This window comes from Salvelinus fontinalis, chromosome 15 (genome assembly GCF_029448725.1).
Source record: "Salvelinus fontinalis isolate EN_2023a chromosome 15, ASM2944872v1, whole genome shotgun sequence".
NCBI lineage: Eukaryota > Metazoa > Chordata > Actinopteri > Salmoniformes > Salmonidae > Salvelinus > Salvelinus fontinalis.
Genome location: NC_074679.1, coordinates 29,412,683 through 29,437,648, shown reverse-complemented (window position 1 = coordinate 29,437,648; position 24,966 = coordinate 29,412,683). Strand labels below are relative to the sequence as shown.

At 42.7% G+C, this 24,966-nt stretch overlaps 1 protein-coding gene across 3 annotated transcripts in view; it reads left to right on the top strand.

The window, feature by feature from the left end:
* The window catches only part of LOC129811737 (reticulon-1-A-like), a 53,152-nt gene extending 28,217 nt beyond the window's left edge, over window positions 1-24,935 (top strand). The window contains exons 2-9 of one of the 3 annotated variants that reach the window (XM_055863287.1): window positions 4,972-5,688; window positions 9,744-10,418; window positions 22,287-22,494; window positions 22,629-22,767; window positions 23,028-23,097; window positions 23,775-23,821; window positions 23,909-23,967; window positions 24,137-24,935. In XM_055863287.1, coding sequence (XP_055719262.1) covers window positions 4,972-5,688; window positions 9,744-10,418; window positions 22,287-22,494; window positions 22,629-22,767; window positions 23,028-23,097; window positions 23,775-23,821; window positions 23,909-23,967; window positions 24,137-24,179 — 1,958 coding nt within the window. In that variant the 3' untranslated portion in view covers window positions 24,180-24,935. Of the gene's footprint in view, window positions 1-4,971; window positions 5,689-9,743; window positions 10,419-12,939; window positions 13,293-19,851; window positions 19,960-22,286; window positions 22,495-22,628; window positions 22,768-23,027; window positions 23,098-23,774; window positions 23,822-23,908; window positions 23,968-24,136 lie in introns of those variants that run through there. The other 2 variants (XM_055863288.1, XM_055863289.1) reach the window with 2 other exon arrangements.
* Window positions 24,936-24,966: the final 31 nt, after the last annotated feature.

The window sequence follows — 24,966 nt, the reverse complement described above, 5'->3', positions numbered from 1 at the left end:
TACTTTCCTAATGCACTATGTATGTTTCACAAGTTTGAATAGTACAGTACAGTGAGGAGAGCACAGTACAATACAGTACAGTACTGAGCAGGGGTTGGAAACAAAATCAGTGTCCAATTGCTTCGTTCTGAACACAACCACTATTTGTTTCGTTCCGTTCCACAATTCAGACCAGCTAAATAAAGTTCTGAACCGGTTCAAACCCCCCCCAAAAATTACTGATTTTTATTGTTCCTTTCTGTTACTTTTTTAACCTGTGAAATCAAGATTTTTTACATTTAGCTCATTAAATTACTTCACCAATCAGTGCAGAAATAGCAGGCAAGCTAGTTGTTTACATGCCAGAATGACAGACAAAAGTGTAGCCTATGGCACAAGATGTGACAGACATTTTACAGGTGGGGAGAGATGTATTATCTGAATTAGGTCCACAGAATTATACCTAGGAGAAGTGGCTTCTATGAAGGAACCTTTAATGTTCTTTGAGCTAGCTAGCGAGCTAACAAGCTTGCGTTAGCGAGCTAACAAGCTTGTGAGTGCAGAAAGGCACCAGAATAAAAAACACATCTTACCGTTTTGTAGTTAATAAATCTATTGTGGAACTTGATAACTAGGCCTATAGTATCCTTAACTAGCATTGAAAAAGTTAATCCATTCTTCTCTAGTTTATTAAAAATCTCCTCATGCTTCTAACGTCAGTACAGTAGTCTATGCTTTGCTTCAGAGGGGGAAGGGGCATGTAGCCTAAACACACACACAGTGGTAAAGATTTTCAGCTTCCTGCCAGATGCTGGAATAAGTTTCTGAATGAATGAGAGTGCTTTCTTGCATGTTTTTGTGAGACTAGAAAAAATGCCTGGAACATAATTTAACTTTATTAACCGGTTTCCATGCTTTTAAAATAATGATTCTGTTCCGGAACAGTATGGAACACTTTTGTTCCGTTTCTGTTCCTTGAATAATGTCATTCTTTTACGGTTTTTGGTTCTGTTCCCTGAACCGGTTCCAATCCCTGGTACTGAGTACAGCACAGTACTGTACAGTGAATAGAGTACAGTGAGTAGAGCACAGAAGAGTACAGTCCAATAAGTAGTACTGTAATGAAAAGTAGAGTATAATATAGTACAGACTAGAGTACAGTATAGTTGAAGTCGGGAGTTTACACACACTTCGGTTGGAGTCATTAAAACCCGTTTTTCAACCACTCCACACATTTCTTGTTAACAAACTATAGTTTTGGCAAGTCGGTTAGGACATCTACTTTATGCATGACACAATTAATTTTTCTGTGCCTTTAAACAGCTTGGAAAATTCCAGAAAATGATGTCATGGCTTTAGAAGCTTCTGATAGGCTAATTGACATAATTTGAGACAATTGGAGGTGTACCTGTGGATGTATTTCAAGGCCTACCTTCAAACTCAGTGCCTCTTTACTTGACATCATGGGAAAATCAAAAGAAATCAGCCAAGACCTCAGAAAAAAAAGTCTGGTTCATCCCTGGGAGCAATTTCAAAACTCCTGAAGGTACCACGTTCATCTGTTCAAAAATAGTACACAAATATAAACACCATGGGACCACGCAGTTGTCATACCGCTCAGGAAGGAGAAGCGTTCTGTCTCCTAGAGATTAACGTACTTTGGTGCGAAAAGTGCAAATCAATCCCAGAACAACAGCAAAGGACCTTGTGAAGATGCTGGAGGAAACAGGTACAAAAGTATCTATATCTACAGTACAGTAAAACGAGTCCTATGTCGACGTAACCTGAAAGGCCGCTCGGCAAGAAAGAAGCCACTGCTCCAAACCCGCCATAAAAAAGCCAGAGTACGGTTTGCAACTGCACATGGAGACAAACATCGTGCTTTTTGGAGAAATGTCCTCTGGTCTGATGAAACAAAAATAGAACTGTTTGGCCATAATTGGGCGGCAGGTAGCCTAGTGGTTAGAGCGTTGTACTAGTAACCGAAAGGTTGCAAGCTTGAATCCCAGAGCTGACAAGGTTCAAATCTGTCCTTCTGCCCCTGAACAAGGCGGTTAACCCACTGTTCCTAGGCAGTTATTGAAAATAAGAATTTGTTCTTAACTGACTTGCCTAGTTAAATAAAGATAAAATAATTACCATCGTTATGTTTGGACGAAAAAGGGGGAGGCTTGCAAGCCAAAGAACACCATCCCAACTTTGAAGTACGGGGGTGGCAGCATCATGTTGTGGGGGTGCTTTGCTGCAGGAGGGACTGGTGCACTTCACAAAATAGATGGCATCATGAGGGAGGAAAATGATGTGGATATATTGAAGCAACATCTCAAGACATCAGTCAGGAAGTTAAAGCTTGGTCACAAATGGTTCTTCCAAATGGACAATGACCTCAAGCATACTTCCAAAGTTGTGGCAAAATGGCTTAAGGACAACAAAGTCAAGGCATTGGAGTGGCCATCACAAAGCCCTGACCTCAATCCCATAGAAAATTTGTGAGCAGAACTGAAAAAGTGTGTGCGAGCAAGGAGGCCTACAAACCTGACTCAGTTACACCAGCTCTGTCAGGAGGAATTGTACAACATTCACCCAACTTATTGTGGAAGGCTACCCAAAACGTTTGACCCAAGTTAAACAATTTAAAGGCAATGCTACCAAATATTAATTGAGTGTATGTAAACTTCTGACCCTCTGCGAATGGGATGAAAGAAATATAATCTGAAATAAATCATTCTTTTCTATTATTCTGACATTTCACATTCTTAAAATAAAGTGGTGATCCTAACTGACCTAAGACTGACCTAAGGGAATTTTTACTTGGATAAATTTTCAGGAGTTGTGAAAAACTGAGTTTAAATGTATTTGGCTAAAGTGTATGTAAACGTCTGGATTCAACTGTATATTGTACTGTTCTGAACTCTTCTCTGCTCAGCTGTGCTGCGCTGTGGTGTATTGTACTGCACTGTGCTCTGCTACACTGTGATGTCCAAACTTGTGAAACATGAGAAGAATGCATTCATATCCATAATTATGCATTTCTGTGTAGTTCAGATCAGGGACCATGATGTAATTCCGTTACCAGGTGTAAATCCACTTCACTTACTGTAGTTCAATAACCAATATTTCTTTTTTTACAAACTCAAGGTGCCATGTCATAGCTTACACCCCATTCTTTCTGTGCACATCTTTGAATCTTAAAACGGAACTGATATTTAAGAGTTTTTGGAAAACGTGGTTGCATAAAAACCTGAGGGAGATTTGACCTTAATTCCGTTACCAAAGTTTGCATCTGTACAGTTCTTCCACTAAATTAGTTTTTGTACATTTTTCAGTGGAAATTGTTATGTCGTCATTGTGCATACCGTAATTGTATGGTTTGTTAAACTTGAAATCAATGTTTTTTGTTTGGCATACATTTTAAAGTGGAAAAAACTGAGTCAAAGCGTAATTCAATTACTGTGGAATTGTACCGTATTGTTGGGATGCCTTTGCAATGCTCTCATGCTGTGGTAGCCTACATTACATGCCGTACAGGACATGCTTTACTCTAGGTGGCAAGTCACACAGAAAAGGATAGGGTACAGTAGTGTGTGTGTGTGTGCCTCAGTGACACAATCGGCCATCTTGTCAGAGGAGATTTACGAATACAAACGAGATGTGAATGAATACAGAGCCCTTTCCCCGCACCTCACTGTCTGAGGATTAAGAGCTGGCAGGATGAGTTTTGGGGTTTAAACAATCCGCCTTTGTCCCGCTCAGGGCACAAGTGCCCTCTGTTAGTGCTGCATCACTGATCTGCACCGCCATCTCCCAACTGATTCCCATACTCTCCCCACAATCCCACACGTCTCCACTATCAGGCCTGGCGTACACAAATGTAACGATCTTGTTATTGCCAATTTAACAGTTTATTGGAACTGTTCAGCAGTTGATTGTAGAACTTGTTTTTAATAATTTCAGCTCTGACGCAGCAGTTTCATATTTGCACCAGTTCATTGTTGACAGAATTATCAATTCTATCAATTTCTGCCACCCACACACAGGAAAACGGTTCTAAATAAATTACATTATTACGTGTTCCACCACCCATGTTATTTACATTATTAAATGTCCATGTGGGCTCAGCTATGTTGGTAAAACCTCCCGCTCTCTCAAACAGAGAATTAATGAACATAAAAGTTCAATCAGGAGAAACGACAGGGATTATCCAGTCGCTGTACATTTCAATGACCTAAAGCATGACATTTCTACCTTTTAGATTTTGTGGCATAGAGAAAGTTCAGATATCAGACAGGGGAGAAGATATTAATAATACTCTGAGTAAAAGAGAATGTTTTTGGATTTTCACACTCCAGACATTATTTCCTAAAGGACTTAATGATGAAATGCCTATGTATGTTATGTTGTGAATTTGAACATGAAATATGTGTCTCTTGTAGATTATTCTGACGTTTTTTGTACAATGTACCCAATGACTAAGGAAAACTTGCTATGTCCTCATTGAGATTTTACAGACATGTTCAATACGCCTTATTTATACACTTTTATAATATTTATGAAATGCATATTGTTATATTTGGTAGCACTTATTTGTTTTTTCTTTGCCTCCAACCCCCTTCGATGTGTAGAACGGATGTGGGTGGGGCCAGGTCTACATAAGGGTGCAAATTTCAAAAAATCACAAAAGCTCTGACGAAGGCCGTGTGGCCGATACGTAAGCTTATTAAATATCAGTGATTCTATCAAGAGCAGTGTGCGGTTTCTTTTTTCCTTCATCTTGTTCAATTGTTGCCATGTACCTGCAAATAAGATTGCTCAGATGTGCGAGTGCCTTTTGAATTTTGACTGAATTATCAATGACATGTTATGTTGCCTGTGACGTTATCTTCTGCCTATTTCATCTATCCACTTTTCTATACTTTTAAGTTTGCCTAATCCAATTGTCTCTGAGGTCTGTGATTTAAATCCAATGTCCATCTTCTCTTTTTCTGCTTTTAGGTGATGCCATGTCTGACCTTTTTAGGAAGCCCATGAGTGATGATGGTGAACTATACACCTCACTCCTGTCCAATCAGAGCTACCCCTCAGGCCAGGATGCCTCTTACCTGTCTGATGATCTGAAGCGTTCCTCTGACCACTCCTCCCAGGACCCCTTCGACTCCTACGGCATCTTTGGTTCCCCCCACACCAAGATGACCACTGACCTGGTTGATGAGATGCCCAAGTCCCTGCTGGGTAGCTCTGAGTTGAAGACGGAGGCCTACAACTACATGGATATCAGCCATGGTGATGAGGTCCATAACCTGAGCTGTCCAGAACCAGCACCCCTGCACAGTCTGGTGGACGCCGGGCTGTCTGGCCTGGACTCCCTGGGAGGCTACATGGATAAGAGCCCTGCAGGACACGAGGAGGAAGAGGAGGAGAACCTGGGACCGGCGCTGGACTCCCACTCCTTCCCTTACGTTGAGGAGCCTTCTGAGGATGAGGAGCTGTCTGACTACCGCTCCTACCGCAACCTGGGCACCCCTCAGACCGCTAGCCCTGTGAAGATCATCCTGACCGAGTCCCACCCACCTGCTGCCCCCAAACCCATCCTTCCACAGGCAAACGTGTCTGACAACATCCTCAGCCTGGGCTTGCAGGGCGTCCCCACGGTTACGCTCTCTGAGCCAGAGGACGACAGCCCCAACTCATCCCCCAATGCATCCCCAACAGGTATCTATCGCCCACGCACTCCCACTGTGTCCTTGTAAGTTAGAGTTCACCATAACCACGGTCTATGGTCTTGGACTATGGTTTAATTACAATTTATGTACAGTTTTCAAGTTGGTAAAAAACAAATCTATATTTAAGTATTTTTTTTGTATCTTATTCAGATCCCCATTAGCTCTTGCTGAAGCAGCAGCTACTTTTCCTGGTGTCCACATAAAACATGACATAATACAGAACATCAATAGACAAGAACAGCTCAAGGACTGAACTACATACATTTAAAATAAGAACCCCAAAAAGTTATATTGACAGCTGCACACATTGCTGACAGCTACCAACACATCAGTACATATACATATGCCAAACATGCTGACAACACCGTTTGCGTTGCATAGTAAATGTAGACATATATGTTATTCAATCATTTCATCTAAACTGCTCGCGCAGGTCAATGAGTGTCTTCATTGCCAGGGGCTAAAATAGAACTTTGTTTTATTTTTATATGCTTGACACACTAAAGTCCAGCCTCTCCCATCTCCTCGTTGTTTTTTTAGGAGCATATACAGTTGAAGTCGGAAGTTTACATACACTTAGGTTGGAGTCATTAAAACTCGATTTTCAAACACTCCACAAATTTCTTGTTACCAAACTATAGTTTTGGCAAGTCGGTTAGAACATCTACTTTGTGCATGGCACGAGTAATTTTTCCAACAGTTGTTTACAGACAGATTCTTTCACTTATAATTCACTGTATCACAATACCAGTGGGTCAGAAGTTTACATACACTAAGTTGACTGCCTTTAAATAGCCTGGAAAATTCCAGAAAATTATGTCATGGCTTTAGAAGCTTCTGATAGGCTAATTGACATAATTTGAGTCAATTGAAGGTGTACCCGTGGATGTATTTCAAGGCCTACCTTCAAACTCAGTGCCTCTTTGCTTGACATCATGGGGAAATCAAAAGAAATCAGCCAAGACCTCAGAAAAACATTTGTAGACCTCCACAAGTCTGGTTCATCCTTGGGAGCAATTTCCAAACGCCTGAAGGTACCACGTTCATCTGTACAAACAATAGTACGCAAGCATAAACACGGTGGAACCACGCAGCCGTCATACCGCTCAGGAAGGGGACACGTTCTGTCTCCTAGAGATTAACGTACTTTGGTGCGAAAAATACAAATCAATCCCAGAACAACAGCAAAGGACCTTGTGAAGATGCTGGAGGAAACGGGTACAAAAGTATCAATATCCACAGTAAAACGAGTACTATATCAACATAACCTGAAAGGCTGCTCAGCAAGGAAGAAGCCACTGCTCCAAACCCGTCATAAAAAAAGCCAGACTACGGTTTGCAACTGCACATGGGGACAAAGATTGTACTTTTTGGAGAAATGTCCTCTGGTCTGATGAAACAAAAATAGAACTGTTTGGCCATAATGACCATCATGTTTGAAGGAAAAAGGGGGAGGCTTGCAAGCCGAAGAACACCATCCCAACCGTGAAGCACAGGGGTGGCAGCATCATGTTGTAGGGGTGCTTTGCTGCAGGAGGGACTGGTGCACTTCACAAAATAGATGGCATCATGAGGGAGGAAAATTATGTGGATATATTGAAGCAACATCTCAAGACATCAGTCAGGATGTTAAAGCTTGGTCGCAAATGGGTCTTCCAAATGGACAATGACCCCAAGCATACTCCAAAGTTGTGGCAAAATGGCTTGAGGACAACAAAGTCAAGATATTGGAGTGACCATCACAAAGCCCTGACCCCAATCCTATAGAAAATTTGCGGGCAGAACTGAAAAAGTGTGTGCGAGCAAGGAGGCCTACAAACCTGACTCAGTTACACCAGCTCTGTCAGGATGAACGGGCCAAAATTCACCCAACTTATTGTGGGAAGCTTGTGGAAGGCTACCCTAAACGTTTGACCCACAATTTAAAGGCAATGCTACCAAATACTAATTGAGTGTATGTACATTTCTGACTCACTGTGAATATGATGAAAGAAAAAAAAGCTGAAATAAATCATTCTCTACTATTATTCTGACATTTCACATTCTTAAAATAAAGTGGTGATCCTAACTGACCTAAGACTGGGAATTTTTTCTAGGATAAAATGTCAGGAATTGTGAATAACTGAGTTTAAATGTATTTGGCTAAGGTGTATGTAAACTTCTGACTTCAACTGTACCCACGTGGGTTATCGACCCAATGTTTATTTTCCTGGACAAATTAGCTAGCAACAGTAAGCTAGCTAAATGTCCATGAATGTTTCATGTGTGTTTCGACCTGTCCGCAAATTTATATAGTTGGTTCATAGTTGGTTTTGATATTTTAACCTGCGTATCTGGTGGGGACAGACAAAAGCAACACTTAGACGATGGCACACGGAGACGCATACGCAGTGCCGGTTTGGCAACATGTTAGAGTTATTTAGGTGAGATAGCGGAGAGACGTTATGTTTTTAATCAACTTTTGCTGTTTGCTTGAGTAATTTGAGATCATGGCTTTATTAATACTCTGCATTGCCTGTGAAGAGACCCCTGGTGGCATGTCTGGTGGGGTAAGTATGTCTGTCAGAGTTATATGTAAGTTGATTATACAGACAATTTAGAATTTTGAACACTAATATTTCTCACAAAAACAAGAATTGATGCAGTCAGTATCTCCTCTACTTTGAGCCAAGAGAGACTGACATGCATACTCTTGAGATTAACCCTCTGTGTATATTGTAGGGCAAAATGTGCTGCTGTGTTCTGGGCCAGTTGCAGCTTTTCTAGGTCCTTCTTTGCAGCCCTTGACCATATCACCTTGCAATAGTCAAGATTAGATCAAACTAAAGCCTGCAGGACATGTTTGGTCAACGGTGGTGTTAAAAATGCTGAGAATCTCTTTATCAGACAGCCCTCTCATCTTTACAACAATTTAATCAATATGCCTTGACAATTTACAGTCTAAGGTGACACCAAGAAGTTTAGTCTCCACAACTTGCTCAAGAGCCACATCATTCATTACCAGATTCAGCTGAGGTCTTGAACTTAGGGAATGGTTTGTACCAAATACAATGCTTTTAGTTTTTGACTATCCACACATTCCAAAACGGAATGCACGCTTTGTTTGGGGTTGCAGTGGTTTCACTAGCTGTGGTTGCTAACATGTATAAGGTTGAATCATCAGTGTACATAAACACACAGACATTGTTTAATGCTCGTGGTAGATCATTAGTAAAAATAGAGAACAGTATGAACAGCTTTATGTTTTACATTAGAGAAGTTTCCATTGAAGAAAACCCTCTCTATTGGATAGATAATATCAATTAGTATATTTAAGTTTAACCACATTATTTGTTGTATTATTTGTTCTGTCTTTTCTGGTGGATTAACCTGAAACTGCAACCAACTTTCTATGGATTGTTTAAAAAGTAACTATATTTTGGAGATTTCGTTTTCAAATAAGCGAAAGTGAGCGGTTATATCCTTCGAGTCAGACTCATTAAAGAAAAAATCTTAGTCCAGTTGGAGGTGAATAATCACTGTTCTGATATCCAGAAGCTCTTTTCGGTCATAGGACACGGTAACATTATGTACAAAATAAGTAACAAACAATGTGAAAAAACACAAAATAGGTAACGTTGGTAGCAATACAACAGAGTTAAAGCTAGGTCAGGTGGCAGGAAAACGGCAGCAGGGAATACAGCCACAAGACAGGGAAACGAGGCTGGTAGCTAGCTACACCAAACAGCTTCAGACTTTTTGGTTTGGTAGGATCCCGGGCCAGATAGCAGCGGTCACAGCAAGTGAGGCTAACCGCATCGCGGGATCCAAAATCATTAAGTATATAACCCAAACTTTCTGAGGAAACACTGTCACAACTTTACAAAAACAACAAACTGAGCCCTCTCAACTGAGCTCTCTCGTTTAGGGTTCAGCATGCATCGCTCTCTAATTTATAGGTTTACAACAAATCATAAAAGGACATAAAAATATGTTAAAGATGCATTCAATGTCTCATATTAGTACTCTAATTTGTCTCTTTCATTTTTTTCTCTATCTCTGCAGAAAAAGAATCCCCTTCCCAAGACCTGTTCACGGCTGTCCCCAGCAGCAAGCCGACCCCGGGCTCCACCAAGGCCAGTGAGCAGGACGGCAGCAGTGCAGAGTCTGGGGACTCTGAGATAGAGCTGGTCTCTGAGGAGCCCCCCCTGCGGAGCCCCCCCAGCACCAAGTCCAGTAACAACCCCTTTGAGCAGTCTCCCAGCAGCAAGGGAGGTTTCAGCCAGGCTGGCAACCCCTTCGACAACCCCCCCAGCGCCAAGGGACCCACATCTTACAGCATCCTGAGGGAGGAGAGGGAGGCTGAGCTGGACAGTGAGCTCTTCATTGAGTCTGCCAATGAGGAGAGCCCCAAGAGAGAGGGGTCCGGCCCCAAACAGGGGGTCAACACCCCATCACCTCTGATCCTCACCGCCGCGTCCCCCACCCGCCCTGCCCCAGAACTGGTCCCAGCAGAGCCTGTGACGAGCTCCATGATTAAATCATCCAATGAAAAGAGCAAGAGCCCCATGAAGATGGAGGAGGATCGCCCAACTAAGCCCAAGCTCCCCATGGCCACCGTGCCCCCGGAGGTGAGGTCCGAAAAGCCCCTCCTGGACGACAAGCACGTCACTGAGGGGAAAGGAGACCTGGCTAAACCTGCTGCGCCTGTCTTTATGGAGGGCTTTGACAAACAGAAAAGTAAGTCCTGTAATTCATTAACTCGTCTGTTGATTCAGAATTTGTATGTTATTTCTGGAATCGTGCTGCTCATGATGAACCCTGCATTCCAACATACAATCTGTAGTGATAAACCTACCTACTGTAGTCACACTATTATCCCTCCTTGAAACCATGTTATCTTCATAACTTATCTTTCCTTGTTGCAGTTGTGTTGCATCTGCATTATATCATCACAACACTACAGAAATTGCTCAACCAGCTTATGGAACAGGTAGTATGGAATCTGTTGGTGCATTTGTTTGTCAGTGGAGGATCCAGTGGCTGTTCGGTTGCCGTGTTTTAACACTAGTAACTGCACGTTTTTTACCAGGATGTTGGTATGACTATGGAAAACGTACTGTTTTTACTGCCCTGAGTGTGTGATGCACCAGAAGAGATAACATGGAGGGTCATGGTGTGTTGTTATAGTGCCTTTGTTGACAAGGTCAGGAAATGAAAGTGTTGCTGTGAGACGGCTGATTCCGTTCTCTCTGTGCTGTGATGGGTGTGAGCGTCTTGGATTATGAGCTGCTGCATGATTTCAAGATCTGCTTCCCTCTGGTGGTAGGCTACAGTTACAAAACATGTCTGAGAACAGCATTTTTACGATGATAATCAACAAAGGATGAGCCTCTATCTATTCTACGTCATTGAAGGTATCATAACTAATCCCTCTCTCATATAGGATTTTTAGACACAGCCTTGACTCTCTCTTCCAAATCCCAAACAGACCATCTGTCTCCTAACACCCAGTACCATCATCATGTCAGGAAGTAACCCAGACAGACATATCATCACAGATCACGCCAGCCAATTTGCACCACATCGAGCCAGAGTTCTTTGTGTGTGTTAAGCCGGACATTTTGTTTTGGCATTTATTATTTGTCTTTCTTCTGTTTGCTTCTATTTCATCCTTCTTGTAAACAGTGGGTTTATGTAACCCTGTGATGTCAAATCTGGAACACAAGCATCGACTTAAGCTTAGGAGGATTCACTTTATGTATGGCTAGATGCAGTTATAGAAATATCACATTTCAGTTATTCTATGGTTCTTTAGCTGTCATGGCACAATATCCACCTGTGGTATGTAACTGACGCTCTTTTATCCCGCTGGAGAGAGGAAAGAGGAATGAAAACATTAAGGATGTGCTTGAGTAAAAGCCGAAGCTCCCCTCTCCTGGTGTTTACAAACAGACACACACACAGAAGGTTCTCGAATTCCTAAAAGCAGGTCAACCCATTTGATGAAGTTTATATTCTTCCACCACTAGGTGGTGCAGGGCACCATAGACTATAACAGAGGTCCGTATGTATGCTGGAGAGGAGAGAAGATAAGCAGAGCAGACATCATGTACCACAGCCTGTGCAGCTCCACCGCAGTTGCCATGGCAACACCTTCCTAGGGGGGAGCACACAGCACAGGCTCATATATTTTTTATGGTTGCAGTGAGCAGAAGGTGTGGCGGGGACGTCGACAGGGCTGTCTGTGCACAGACTGACTGTACCAATGTCACTGAAATAGAGGGGGGTCAATGTATATAACATTATAAATCATGAGGATATGGTTATTCTCTATCCAAGCCCACAGACACTGTTTAGACATGATAGTGTCCGTTGCACACAGCTCGTTACATGCCTCCATGCATCACTGTGAGTCCATAGCTGTTTGTCAGGCCATTTGCCCTGATAATGCATCCTGGTGGAAAAACCTGAAGCACAAACTGAACCACAGCCTGAACCCAGTAAACCTAAAAGAACATTGAGGGCTATACTGTAGGCTACAGTGTGATGGTTATGAATTATTGAAAAGACCAGCACTTAGGCTGTTCAATATTTAGTGAGACGTATTGAAAATAGCTACAGTATTTGCGTGATATTGACTGCAAACTTAAACATTCTTTTGTACCAAGGGGCAGAGGAGTTGACTATTTGCCAGATTATTCATTGGCAACGCTTGGTCCATACCCCAGCAGTAGCCTATAGAATCCTCAGTTCCTAACACAAAACTCTGTTTATAATGATGAATGTACACACATGCTGTGAGCCGTCTGTTGTGAGTCTGTGTTCTGTGTGTGTTAATGTGAAACGGTAGGTTGACCAGGGTGTGTCATTGTTATCACTCTCCCAGTCTGAGGGCTCTGCGGGAGAGCAGTTTTCATGGCGGAGTCTTTAGTCTCAACGCTGTAAAAGATGACGTCAGATTTTTTTACATCGTAATTTCAACCTTATCTGTAAATGATCTTATATACAATATGGATCATGATAAAACTAGCCTGGGGCGGGCTAGGATATATGCCTATTTCCGACTGAGCTTCATCAAAGGGCATGTTGGTTAACTCTTTCACTGCCAATTCCCCCTACCCACCGCCCTAGTCTGCTTTGAGAATCAGGATCAGCACGGGAACTTTTATTGTGAAATAGTGCTTACCTCCCCTTTCTTGAAAAAGACTACCCCCCCCCCCCCCCTCCCCTCCCCAGGCACTAAATCATTGCATGGATGATTTGCTGCAGTAGCAACTGTGGTGTTGTATTTACAATTCGATCACTCCCTCTCCTCCTTCTGTTCTCGCCAACACTGCTCCACAGCATCAGTCTGTGCTCTGCGAGCCAACCAGTACCTTGAAAACCTTGCCTCCCTCCCTCTCGTCTCTGCATCTCTCCCTCATCTCATCCTTCCAACCATTCATGCCATTGTGGGATGACTGAGTGAGTCAGTGGCACAAGAAGAGGACGAGCTAGAAGAAAACAGAGAACTGAAAGAAAGGAAATCAGGGAGATAACTGATCATCAGCATGCAGTCCACTGCAGACGGTACCAAGAAGGAGTGCTCCTGGAGCAGCTGGAAAGGCCAGGGTACTGATGCGTTTGCTGTGTTTATTGTGTGTATCTCCGTTTGTGTATCTAGGCTGGGAGTGGTGAAATGATGTATGTATGAGGAGCATGTGTATTTATGCTTCTAGTGCAGCTGTAGTTTGTGTGTATGTATGAAAGGGGGATGTTGCATGTATGGTTGTGGGGGGTATTCAAGGTGTGTGTTAGTCGGGGCCTGGGTGATCAGGCTGAGCTGTTTACCTTCACCAGGGGGGTGACAGCAGACACGCCCTGATCACGCTCTCTCTCTGCCGTGTGAGACAAAGGGCAAAGGTAGGTGTGAGACGTAATGATGAATGTACACACACATGCTGTGAGCCGTCTGTGTTGTGTGTGTGTTCTGTGTGCGTTTTTATATGTGTGTTAATGTGAAACCAGGGTGTGTCATTGTTATCACTCTCCCGGTCTGAGGGCTCTGCGGGGAAGCTGTTTTCAGAGTCTTTGAGTTGTTTTTTGTGTGCGAGGCTGTCGGAGCATCCGGACAGCACTGACAGACTGTCTCCATGGTAACCAGGGCGCACCCATCCTGATTACATCAGTCTCATCCATCGGCTGCCAGGGCACTTTACAGCTACTGGGAGAGAAAGGCACAGCCTCCGTCTGTCTCTTTCTCCATCATGGTGTGCATTAGTATCACCTCTGGGTTAGGAAGAGGGACGGGGAGAGAAAATGGTTTACCTTCCTCCTCCCTGCCTTTCCAACTGGCTGTAATTTTCTATAGCAGCCATGTTTATTATACTGTATTGTGTGTAAGATGGAGATGGAGTTGGTTGGTCTGCCTTTTCCTTACCTGTGAATGACAGTGGGTGATTTTAAGAATGTATTTAGAATGGAGAATAGAATCTACCAAATGAAAATGTAAGACTATATCCTACATTATCTTCAATAAAATACACAGAAGGAGCCACACATAAACCTGGGGATACAATAAGTAGGTATTTTTATTCCATCACTGAGAGTTGTGAGCAGAATAGCTTGTGTTCACTGAGCTTTCACTATGGCCTGAAATAAGCTTTTAGGCTGTGTTTATTAAAAGGCCTGTGTCACCATCTCTCTGACTGGGTTTGTTTAAAACATTCACTTTCTTTCCCTCTTGCCAATAAAAGTTGATACAGTCAACACACCCAAGGGTGAAATTTACCATGTGGGTGTTATTTAGTTTGAATAAGCTGTTAAAGCAAAGTACTGTACATACAGGCATGTCTACATGTTTACACATGCTAGCTTGGGGCATGGATTAAGGCACTATCGATAACTTTAGTTGTCTAATCGGGTCAGCCTAAAACTGGTTCACTCTGCTTCTACCCAAAAATGTAGTCTAGAACATCATTGACAAACCTGAAGAATAAGAAATATTGCATCAGCTTGTTGATGTTGATGATCAGAACCAGAAATGATCCAGGCCTGTATCAGTGATCAGTGTTTGGCTGCGTGCCACGGTACTTCTTGTACGTTCTGGTTCCACTTCAGGTGTTCATGCTGGCTGGGAGGGACAGTAATAATCCCCAGGGTCTCTACAGACCAGAGAGCTTGGCAGCAAGCCTCACCCATGACTGTACACTCAGTCACTACCTAAGTGAAATATAACCTAGGCCTACTACTATTACTAATGATTTACTGTGCAGAGTACCATCCACATATTATCATTCACGTCCTTGTACTATATCAAAATGCGCCACTGAACACATTATGTTTGGTGTTAATGCATGAAATGTGGTGTCAACATAGTGTCTAGACAGGCCACATTGACGTTTTAAGATTGATAGATAATGACATAATACGTGTCAATCGAAGTTGGGATTTTAAAATGATGTTAGCATTTGTATTTTTGAAATACATTTCAGAATGAAATTGTTTAAAAGCGTATAATATTGTTATTTGACTTGTTCTAAGCCCAAATATATGATTAAACTCATTGTCATTTGTGAACTACAGCTGTTTCTGTATCGTACTATATATTTTAGTCTTTGGACACATGGGGTTACTGTTTTTTACACATTTCACGAACCAAGTTATGTAAATACTTGTTGAGATATATATACACCTACTCATTCCAGGGTTTTTCTTTATTTTTACTATTTTCTACATTGTAGAATAATAGTGAAGACATCAAAACTATGAAATAACACATGGAATCATGTAGTAACCAAAAAAGTGTTAAACAAATCAAAATATATTTGAGATTATTCAAAGTAGCCACCTCTTGCCTTGAATACAGCTTTGTACACTCTTGGCATTCTCTCAACCACCTTCATGAGGAATGCTTTTCCAACAGTCTTGAAGGAGTTCCCACATATGCTGAGCAGTTGTTGGCTGCTTTTCCTTCACTCTGTGGTCCAACTCATCCCAAACCATCTCGATTTGGTTGTGGTCGGGCGATTGTGGAGGCCAGGTCATCTGATGCAGCACTCATCACTCTCCTTGGTCAAATAGCCCTTACACAGCCTGGAGGTGTGTTTTGGGTCATTGTTCTGTTGAAAAACAAATTATAGTCCCACTAAACGCAAACCAGATGGAATGGTGTATCGCTCCAGAAAGCTGTGTTAGTCATTCTGGTTAAGTGTGCCTTGAATTCTAAATAAATCACTGACAGTATCACCAGAAAAGCACCATCACACCTCATCCTCCATGCTTTAACTTTGGGAACCACACATGCAGAGATCATCCGTTCACCTACTCTGCGTCTCACAAAGACACGGCGGTTGGAACCAAAAATCTAAAATTTGGACTCATCAGACCGAAGCACAGATGTCTATTGCTCGTGTTTCTTGGCCCAAGTAAGTCTCTTAGTGGTTTCTTTGCAGCAATTCGACCATGAAGACCTGATTCACGCAGTTTCCTCTGAACAGTTGATGTTGTGATATGTCTGTTACTTGATCTGAGGTGCAGTTAACTCTAATGAACTTATCCTCTGCAGCAGAGGTAACTTTGGGTTTTCCTTTCCTGTGGCGGTCCTCATGAGAGCCAGTTTCATTCATAGCGCTTGATAGTTTTTGCAACTGCATTTGAAGAAACTTTCAAAGTACTTGAAATGTTCCGTATTGACTGACCTTCAGGTCTTGAAGTAATGATGGACTGTCGTTTCTCTTTTTAACAAAAGTTGGGGCTCCTGAGTGGCGCAGCGGTCTAAGGCACTGCAGCGGTCTAAGGCACTGTCAAAACTGTTCGCTGCTCTGGCACCCCAATGGTGGAACAAACTCCCTCACGACGCCAGGACAGCGGAGTCAATCACCACCTTCCGGAGACACCTGAAACCCCACCTCTTCAAGGAATACCTAGGATAGGATAAAGCAATCCTTCTGCCCCCCCCCCCCGCCCCCCCCCCCCCCCCCTTAAAAGACTTAGATGCACTATTGTAAAGTGGCTGCTCCACTGGATGTCATAAGGTGAATGCACCAATTTGTAAGTCGCTCTGGATAAGAGCGTCTGCTAAATGACTTAAATGTAAATGTAAATCTCAGTGCAAGAGCCATCACTACAGACCCTGGTTCGATCCTGGGCTGTATCACAACCGGCCGTGATTGGGAGTCCCATAGGGCGGCGCACAATTGGCCCAGCGTCGTCCGGGTTAGGGGAGGGTTTGGCCGGGATAGGGGAGGGTTTGGCCCGGGATAGGGGAGGGTTTGGCCCGGGATAGGGGAGGGTTTGGCCGGGATAGGGGAGGGTTTGGCCGGGATAGGCCATCATTGTCAAATAAGAATTTGTTCTTAACTGACTTGCCTAGTTAACTAAAGGTTAAATAAAAAAACAAGGCACACCTGTTAATCATGAAGCTGGTTGGGTGAATGCCAAGAGTGTGCAAAGTTGTCATCAACTTTTGGCTACTTTGGCTACTAACTCTTTTGGTTACTACATGATTCCATATGTTATTTCATAGTTTTGATGTCTTCATTATTATTCTACATTGTAGAAAATAGTACAAATAAAGAAAAATCCACAAATGAGTAGGTGTGTCCAAACTTTTGACTGGTACGGTATATGAAAACAATATTGAAAGAAATCCACACTCTCTCACACATACACCCCTAAAGTACATGCAGTATTTGCAAATCCATTGCAAGTCAATGGAGACTGGAGGGATAAGCATTTTACATTTTCTCCTCAGAACTTAAACATGTTCAGATCTTAATAATGTTTGGTATATAGATTGTCTGGACCAATATATAACCCCCCCCCCCCCCCCCCCCCCTCTCTCACACACAACCCCGGCACATTTATGGAGTCATTTCATCAGTTTTTTTCTCTGTCAGATCTTAAACATCTGGACCGCTGAGTGTACAAAACATTAGGAACACCTTCCTAATATTAAGTTGCACCCTCTTGCACTCAGAACAGCCTCACTTCATCGGCATGGACTCTACAAGGTGTCGAAAACATTCCACAGGGATGCTGACCCATGTTGACTCCAATGCTACCCACAGTTGTGTCAAATTGGCTGGATGTGTTTTGGGTGGTGGACAATTCTTGATACACATGGGAAACTGTTGAGTGTGAAAAAGCCAGCAGCGTTGCAGTTCTTGACACATCCGGTGTCAAGACTGGCACCTAATACCATGCCTCGATCAAAGGCACTTAAATATTTTGTCTTGCCCATTTACCCTCTGAATTGCACACATACACAATCCATGTTTCAAGGGTTAAAAATCCTTCTTTAACTTGTCTCCTCCCTTCATCTACACTGATTTGAAGTGGATTTAACAGGTGACATCAATAAGGGATCATAGCGTTCACCTGGATTCACCTGGTCAGTCTGTCATGGAAAGAGCACGTATTCATAATGATTTGTACACTCAGTGTATATAAAAACAATATCTCAAGCAATCCACACGCACTCACACGCGGGTGTGCATTGATGTCTGTGGTATGTGTGTACACAGGTGTGCTTGTGAGAGAGGGAGAGAAAGAGGGAGAATGCTGTAGCAGGCCTCACTCGCCATTGACTTGCATTCAATTTGCTTATGCTGTATAATATACTCTAGGAGTGTGTGTGTGTGTGTGTGTGTGTGTGTGTGTGTGTGTGTGTGTGTGTGTGTGTGTGTGTGTGTGTGTGTGTGTGTGGATTTATTTATATATTGGTCCTGACTATCTACCAAACATTAAGATCTGAAAATGTTTAAAGATCTGAGAAATAGGGAACTTACTGTAAAATGACTCACTCTTCAGTCTCCATTGACTTGCGTTGGATTTGCTTACACTGCATGTGGTGTGTGTGGATTTCTTTAGATATTGTTTTATATATATTATTCTGATCTGATCACTTTAACATGTGTTCCCTGGACTTGGTTCATGAAATGCGTAAAAACACCATGTGTCCAAAGACTAAATGTAGTACAATATCAAAACTCACATTGTAGACAAACACTTTGGCCGATTTATTATTATATTTTTCAGATTTGTCCATTAGAAAGCTCAGAGAACATATTTACTAAAGGAAATTATCCGTTAGGGACATGAATGGGTTAATAAAAGGGCATTGAACATATTATTTGAAGCGGTCTCGTTCACCAGTAGCTTAGGTTTTGTTTAAAAATAAATGTTGATAAGCAGATATTTTTTCAGTGAATAAAAAAAACACATTGTCGCTTGTTCCAGACTTTTGCATGATTCCTAATGTGAGTCATGATCTGACATTTTTAAACCTAATTCAGCCATCAGACTCCATTTACCCTTTTCATAGTGGGATTTAAACCTGGTCATATTCTATCAGCTACGTTTCGAAACCCATTCACACCATGACCATGACGTACAGTCTTGTTTTGACTAATGCCTGCCTCCATGTTTAAACGGCCCCTTGTCTTTTTGTGTTGAACTATAAAGGGAGTGACTGGGTGTGTGTTGGTGAAGACAAAGCTCGTGTCCCTCATTCCCTAGATTCAGACAAATCAAGTGAATCTGATTCTGTTTTTCAGGAAGTGCTTTCACGATCCGCCCGCACTCCCTCCCTCCATCTCTCTCCTTCCTTGCTTCCCCCCTCCTCTCTCTCTCTCTCTGAGTGGAGGGGGAGAAAATGGAGCACTGTAGCTATGGTAACTGCATCAGGCAGGCGCTCAACAGATCCTCACAGAGAGAGCTGAAGCATTTTAATAGAGCAGTATATTTCAGGTAGCATCTTTCATCCTCAGTATACAGTCCTATAACACCTTCACAGACCTTGCAGATCTGCTGCGATGCCCACTCACAAGATGCTACACTGCCAATGAAGTCACATGCTGTGGGCTATTGATAAGATAATAAGTAAATGATCGGAAAGAACTCCATCTTCTTGCATGGTGGAGGGAGATACCCATCCACCATTTTGAATCGGATACAGTCTCCTTATTTTGGTCCTTGCTTGGCAGTCTTTGTCATTTGTCAGTGGGGCTGTGCTTTAAAACCAGGGTATGAAAGAGCTCACAGAGAGAGAGAGAGAGTGAGTGTGTGTGTGTGTGTGTGTGTGTGTGTGTGTGTGTGTTGGATTGCAGCTCGGCTCTCTGGCAACCGCTCCCCTTAACGCCCACCCTCCTGCCTAGACCAAGGATGATTAGCCTGCGTGCTTGTGGCCCCTCCCCTCCCCGGCTGAGAGGAGGGGGGGTAGTCCCCCTTCAGTGCTCTCCTTTTGTCTGTGGATAAAGCAGCTGCCTCTTTCCCTGTTCAGCCATGGGAGCCGCAGGTCAGTACACACACTTCCACCGCACTAGCTAAAGCTTTTCTCTCTGTGCAATCTGTAGATCAGATCACAAGGCACATGAGGCACATTTGCTGCTGTTTGTCAAGTCTCTCCGGCGTTGCTGTCCTGCCTGTCTGTCTTACAGCTGCTTTGCTTGGTGTGTGTGTGAATGTGTGTGTGAATGTGTGTGTGAATGCGTGTGTGAATGCGCGTGTGAATGTGTGTGTGAATGTGTGTGTGTTTTTGTTGTTGAGCATCTCCATTACAAGCAATACTGTAGATAAATGGAAAATCATAGAGAGTGGGTTAGTGACTAGTGATATTGGCACTTGGTTTAAAGGGAGTGGCACTCAGTCAGATATATAGAGGTAATCCAGCCTGATTGATTAGAGTTATTGATTACAGGGACAGAGGTCAGTCAGTATTGGTTATTGAGGGCAGCACAGTCTTGCTGACTTGGGCAGATGATTATGGGGAAATGGCAGAACGTGCCTAGCATTGCACCTGTCACCCACAGAGAGGAGGTAAAACGAGCGTCTTTCAGCACCCTGTTTTAGAACGCCTTTTTTTCATCCATAGATGCCTATGGTAGAAAATAAAGATGGCCGTCATTTCTGTGCTGTTCACAGCTCCACGGCTAAAATTAGTCCATGCGGGCAAGCAGGCAGGAGGGCTTAGGGAGGAAGACACCCAGGAGACCCAGCAGTGTTTTACTCCTCTCTAGAACAGGAGCACAAGCTCTCTGGAACTGACTTTTTCTCCTCGTAAAACAGAGGGCTTGCAGGTGTGACATCAACAGCTGGCTGCTGGATTTACACTGAGCCACAGTCACTGGATGTGGAGGAGACAACTCACTAATGTGGGTGAACCAGCCACTGTTCTCATGGAAACAAGCCTGTGTTAACAGCCAACATAGGAGAGGGTTGTATGGGTCACCTGAGTTGAGCTGGAATCCAGGGGTGATAAACCCGTCATCTTTGTTGGGGGCTGAAACGGATGCCCTAAAAAACAGAGATAGCAGGACATGGCACCAGTCTTTTAAGACATAATTCAATTGGATGTATGAAATAGTATAAATTTAAAGAAAGCTTATTTAGGTTGCCAACTAGGCTGTATCCCCTAATTTAACTAGGCTGTATCCCCTAATTTAACTAGGCTGTATCCCCTAATTTAACTGGGCTGTATCCCCTAATTTAACTAGGCTGTATCCCCTAATTTAACTAGGCTGTATCCCCTAATTTAACTAGGCTGTATCCCCTAATTTAACTAGGCTGTATCCCCTAATTTAACTAGGCTGTATCCCCTAATTTAACTGGGCTGTATCCCCTAATTTAACTAGGCTGTATCCCCTAATTTAACTAGGCTGTATCCCCTAATTTAACTAGGCTGTATCCCCTAATTTAACTAGGCTGTATCCCCTAATTTAACTAGGCTGTATCTCCTTATTTAACTAGGCTGTATCCCCTAATTTAACTAGGCTGTATCTCCTTTGGGTGTTGACTAGTGTGGCTTATGATGTAGCCTAGTTCGTTCATTCTTATGGTCCCAAATGGGCCTCTCATCTGTTACTGTGCTCTAATTCCTCTGACCGTAGAGCTGTAGAATGACCAGGTCACTTTAAGCTGTTATCTCTGGACACTATCTGGATCTATTTATGCCACTGGCTCCACAGGCCCCCAGGTCAATGATTAACCCAGCTCTGTGAATGGCTAGTACAGTTGTACTACTGGGGAACCAGGTTGTGTTAGGGTACTGCAGGGTCGCTTGTGTGTGTGACCAGGCCGAGTGCTGACCACTACTACTGATAATCACACGTCACTGGCAGATAGAGTGCCACCACCGGTGTGTGGCAACATAAATCGAGTGACACTTGTTCAACAAGTAGTAGTCAGCTCGCTATTATCATTGGCAAAGGTCACTCTATATATAGGGGAAAAGAAGCCGGATAGAAAAGTTTTCACTTACACGCATTCACACCTACGTTTATGAATCCACAGCTGAATCAAACGCAATAATAATATAGGTTAGAGCAAAATGCCACACATCAGGGGTCTCTGAGGACTTCTTTGCTGCTATGGGCTTCCAGTTATTTGACCCAAATGCCTGGGACACACGGGATTACGGCACTGTAAGTGATATCACAACGTAGACAGGAACACTGTAAATTGAGCACCGAAGTCATTCTATCACTGTAATGCTGAGGTGACCGATGGTTGGGTCATACTGTGTCATGCTGGGGTGACCTTACGGTTAGGTCATCATACTGTCACTGTGTAATACTGGGCCTAACTCTGGATCCTAACTGCTGTCCTGTCTCTGTCCTCCCCCAGCCATTGACCTGCTCTACTGGAGAAACGTGAAGCAGTCTGGAGCTGTGTTCGGCAGCGTGCTCCTGCTGCTCTTCTCGCTGACCCAGTTCAGTGTGGTCAGTGTGGGAGCCTACTTAGCCCTGGCCGCCCTCTCTGCCAGCATCAGCTTCAGGATCTACAAGTCTGTGCTTCAGGCTGTGCAGAAGACTGATGAAGGACACCCATTCAAGTGAGTGAGAGAGGATAGAAGATGATTGAGGTTTTCTCAGCACATAAAAAGCTGCCATTTACATTAACAAATCATTTTTACAAAGTCACTTTAGCCTAGACACCAACAGTCTCTTGTACTTTTTCCCCTGACAGATCCTATCTGGAAGTGGAGATCTCTCTGTCCCAGGATCAGATTGGTAATTATGCTGACAAGGCTCTGCTCTACGCCAATACCTGTATGAAGGAGCTCCGTAGGCTTTTCCTGGTCCAGGACCTCATCGACTCACTGAAGGTCAGCCTCTCTCTCATCTCTTGGCTTTTACAAGAATGACATGGACACAAACACCTTATCAACACTCCACTTTTTAATGTCTGTAATCTCACTACTATTTCTACTGTCAAAAGTCATCAATGGACACGTTAAAACCTAAAATGTTTAATTATTTTTGTATTTTATACCTTTTGTCAATCATCAAATACACATAAATTGTGGGGCTGGGCTTGTTTGGTGAAGCAGTGCCAAGAGTTAAGTGTTTTTACATTGTGTTGCAGTTTGCTGTGCTGATGTGGCTGCTGACCTATGTGGGCGCTCTCTTCAATGGCCTGACACTGCTTATTCTAGGTGAGGATCCTCCAATGACTAGCTACTGTTCTACTCAGCTCTGCACCCCTTTACTGCCTTCCCACCATTTTGAGCCTGACATACAGCTCATATTTTGTCTCTTCTAACATCAAAATGGAATATAATGCATCATATTGGAACCTCTCAATCTACAAGATCACAAAGCCAGTCTGTATGAGTTTTTACTATAATCAGGGGAGTGGGCTGTAATAAGCACGCTGCACAGTACCCCATTGTCAGTAAATGATTAACCCAACACAGAGAGAACACACGACCTGACAAGAGCACAACACATGGTTCTTCATGGAACCAGAGTTTTACTGCAATCTGTATCAATTAAGTTCTTTATCAAAGTGGATTACTCCCTTCTGCCCTTTTTAGCAAAAACAATTGATTTTAATCTTAGATTAAAGTTCAGTCGGCTTCACTTCCCAAAAAGATCCATGTGATGAAATTCCAAAGGTTATTTATGAAGGGCTTTGTTCAAAGGTTTCATTCACAACTGAAGACATAAAGTATCTCATATGTGTTATTTTTCTATTAACCTAGTGTAGATAAGTCTCTGAGCTGGAGTGGGGCTCTGTGGACACAATGTGTGCATACTTGAGTATATTCCCAGGGGGTGACGAGGTCAAACTGCTTTAACACGCCGTCTCTCCCTCTCTCTTCCCCTACAGCCGTGGTGTCCATGTTTAGCATGCCCATTGTCTATGAGAAACACCAGGTAAGAATTTACCCTCACTCTCTCGAATGCATTTTTGTTAACTCACAAAAACATTTTTTATTGAATCTAAATTGTTTTCTGTCTCAGGCACAGATTGACCAATATGTTGGACTAATACGGACCCAAGTGAACTCCGTAGTGGGGAAGTAAGTGGTTATGACCTTTTCTACTCAAGAATGAACATGGTAGTTTCTGGAACATCCACCTAAGAAATAGATTCTAATGATCATCTTGATACAAACTAGAAAAGGTTCATGACTACACTGACATAAATCAGTACTGTATCCGAGTTGACCTCATGTTTTGTCGCAACAGGATCCAGGCGAAGATCCCCGGGGCCAAGCGAAAGGAAGAGTAGACGCGAGTCTAGCTAACAGCGAGGTCCAGCTCAGACAGCTTGATCATTGTTGGAGAGCCTTGTCATTATCTGTGGGGTAGTACTATTTCATCTAGGTGTTCTCTAAAACCAACCACTGAAGAAGCCCTGACCCCAAAACTGTCTAGAACGGTTAACACAAAGTAAAATCACTCATGTTCAAGATCTTATGTCTAGGTAGACAAGTACACAATTCTGAACAACAAAAAGAACCAGCCTTTTTTTCTTTTGTGTTGCTTGTTATTAAGTGCATGACGTCAAGCCTTGAGTAAATATTTGATATATTTTGTGCAGTTTTTCATGCTACGTTCTTTTGCTGTGCTTACAACAAACTAAGATTTGGCACAAAAAAGAGATATGCCTACAGAAATGCTCTGCTGCCAATGTGAAATACCGCTTCATGTTCGAGTTTGCTGGTGGGGCTTCTCTCAGTATGACAATATATATAAAATGATTTCCTTTTGGTGTTTTCAAGCACAAAATAATTTGACAATGTGTTTTAGATGTGGTAATTGTAGGGTTTTTGCTTTTGTATAACTATAAGGAACTATACACAAGCTGGTGTTTTAGGTACCGTTGTTTGACTACTATGAAGACAAGGAATATCTGATATTTAATTTGTTTGAATTAACTGTCCAACTGTACTCAATGTAGTTGTTAGACCCTGGACTAACTATTTGCACTTACAGTATGTATTTCATTACAGAATAAGAAAAATAAATGTTCCTTGATGTATTATGTTATAGTTTTTCAGACGCTTTTCTGAAAA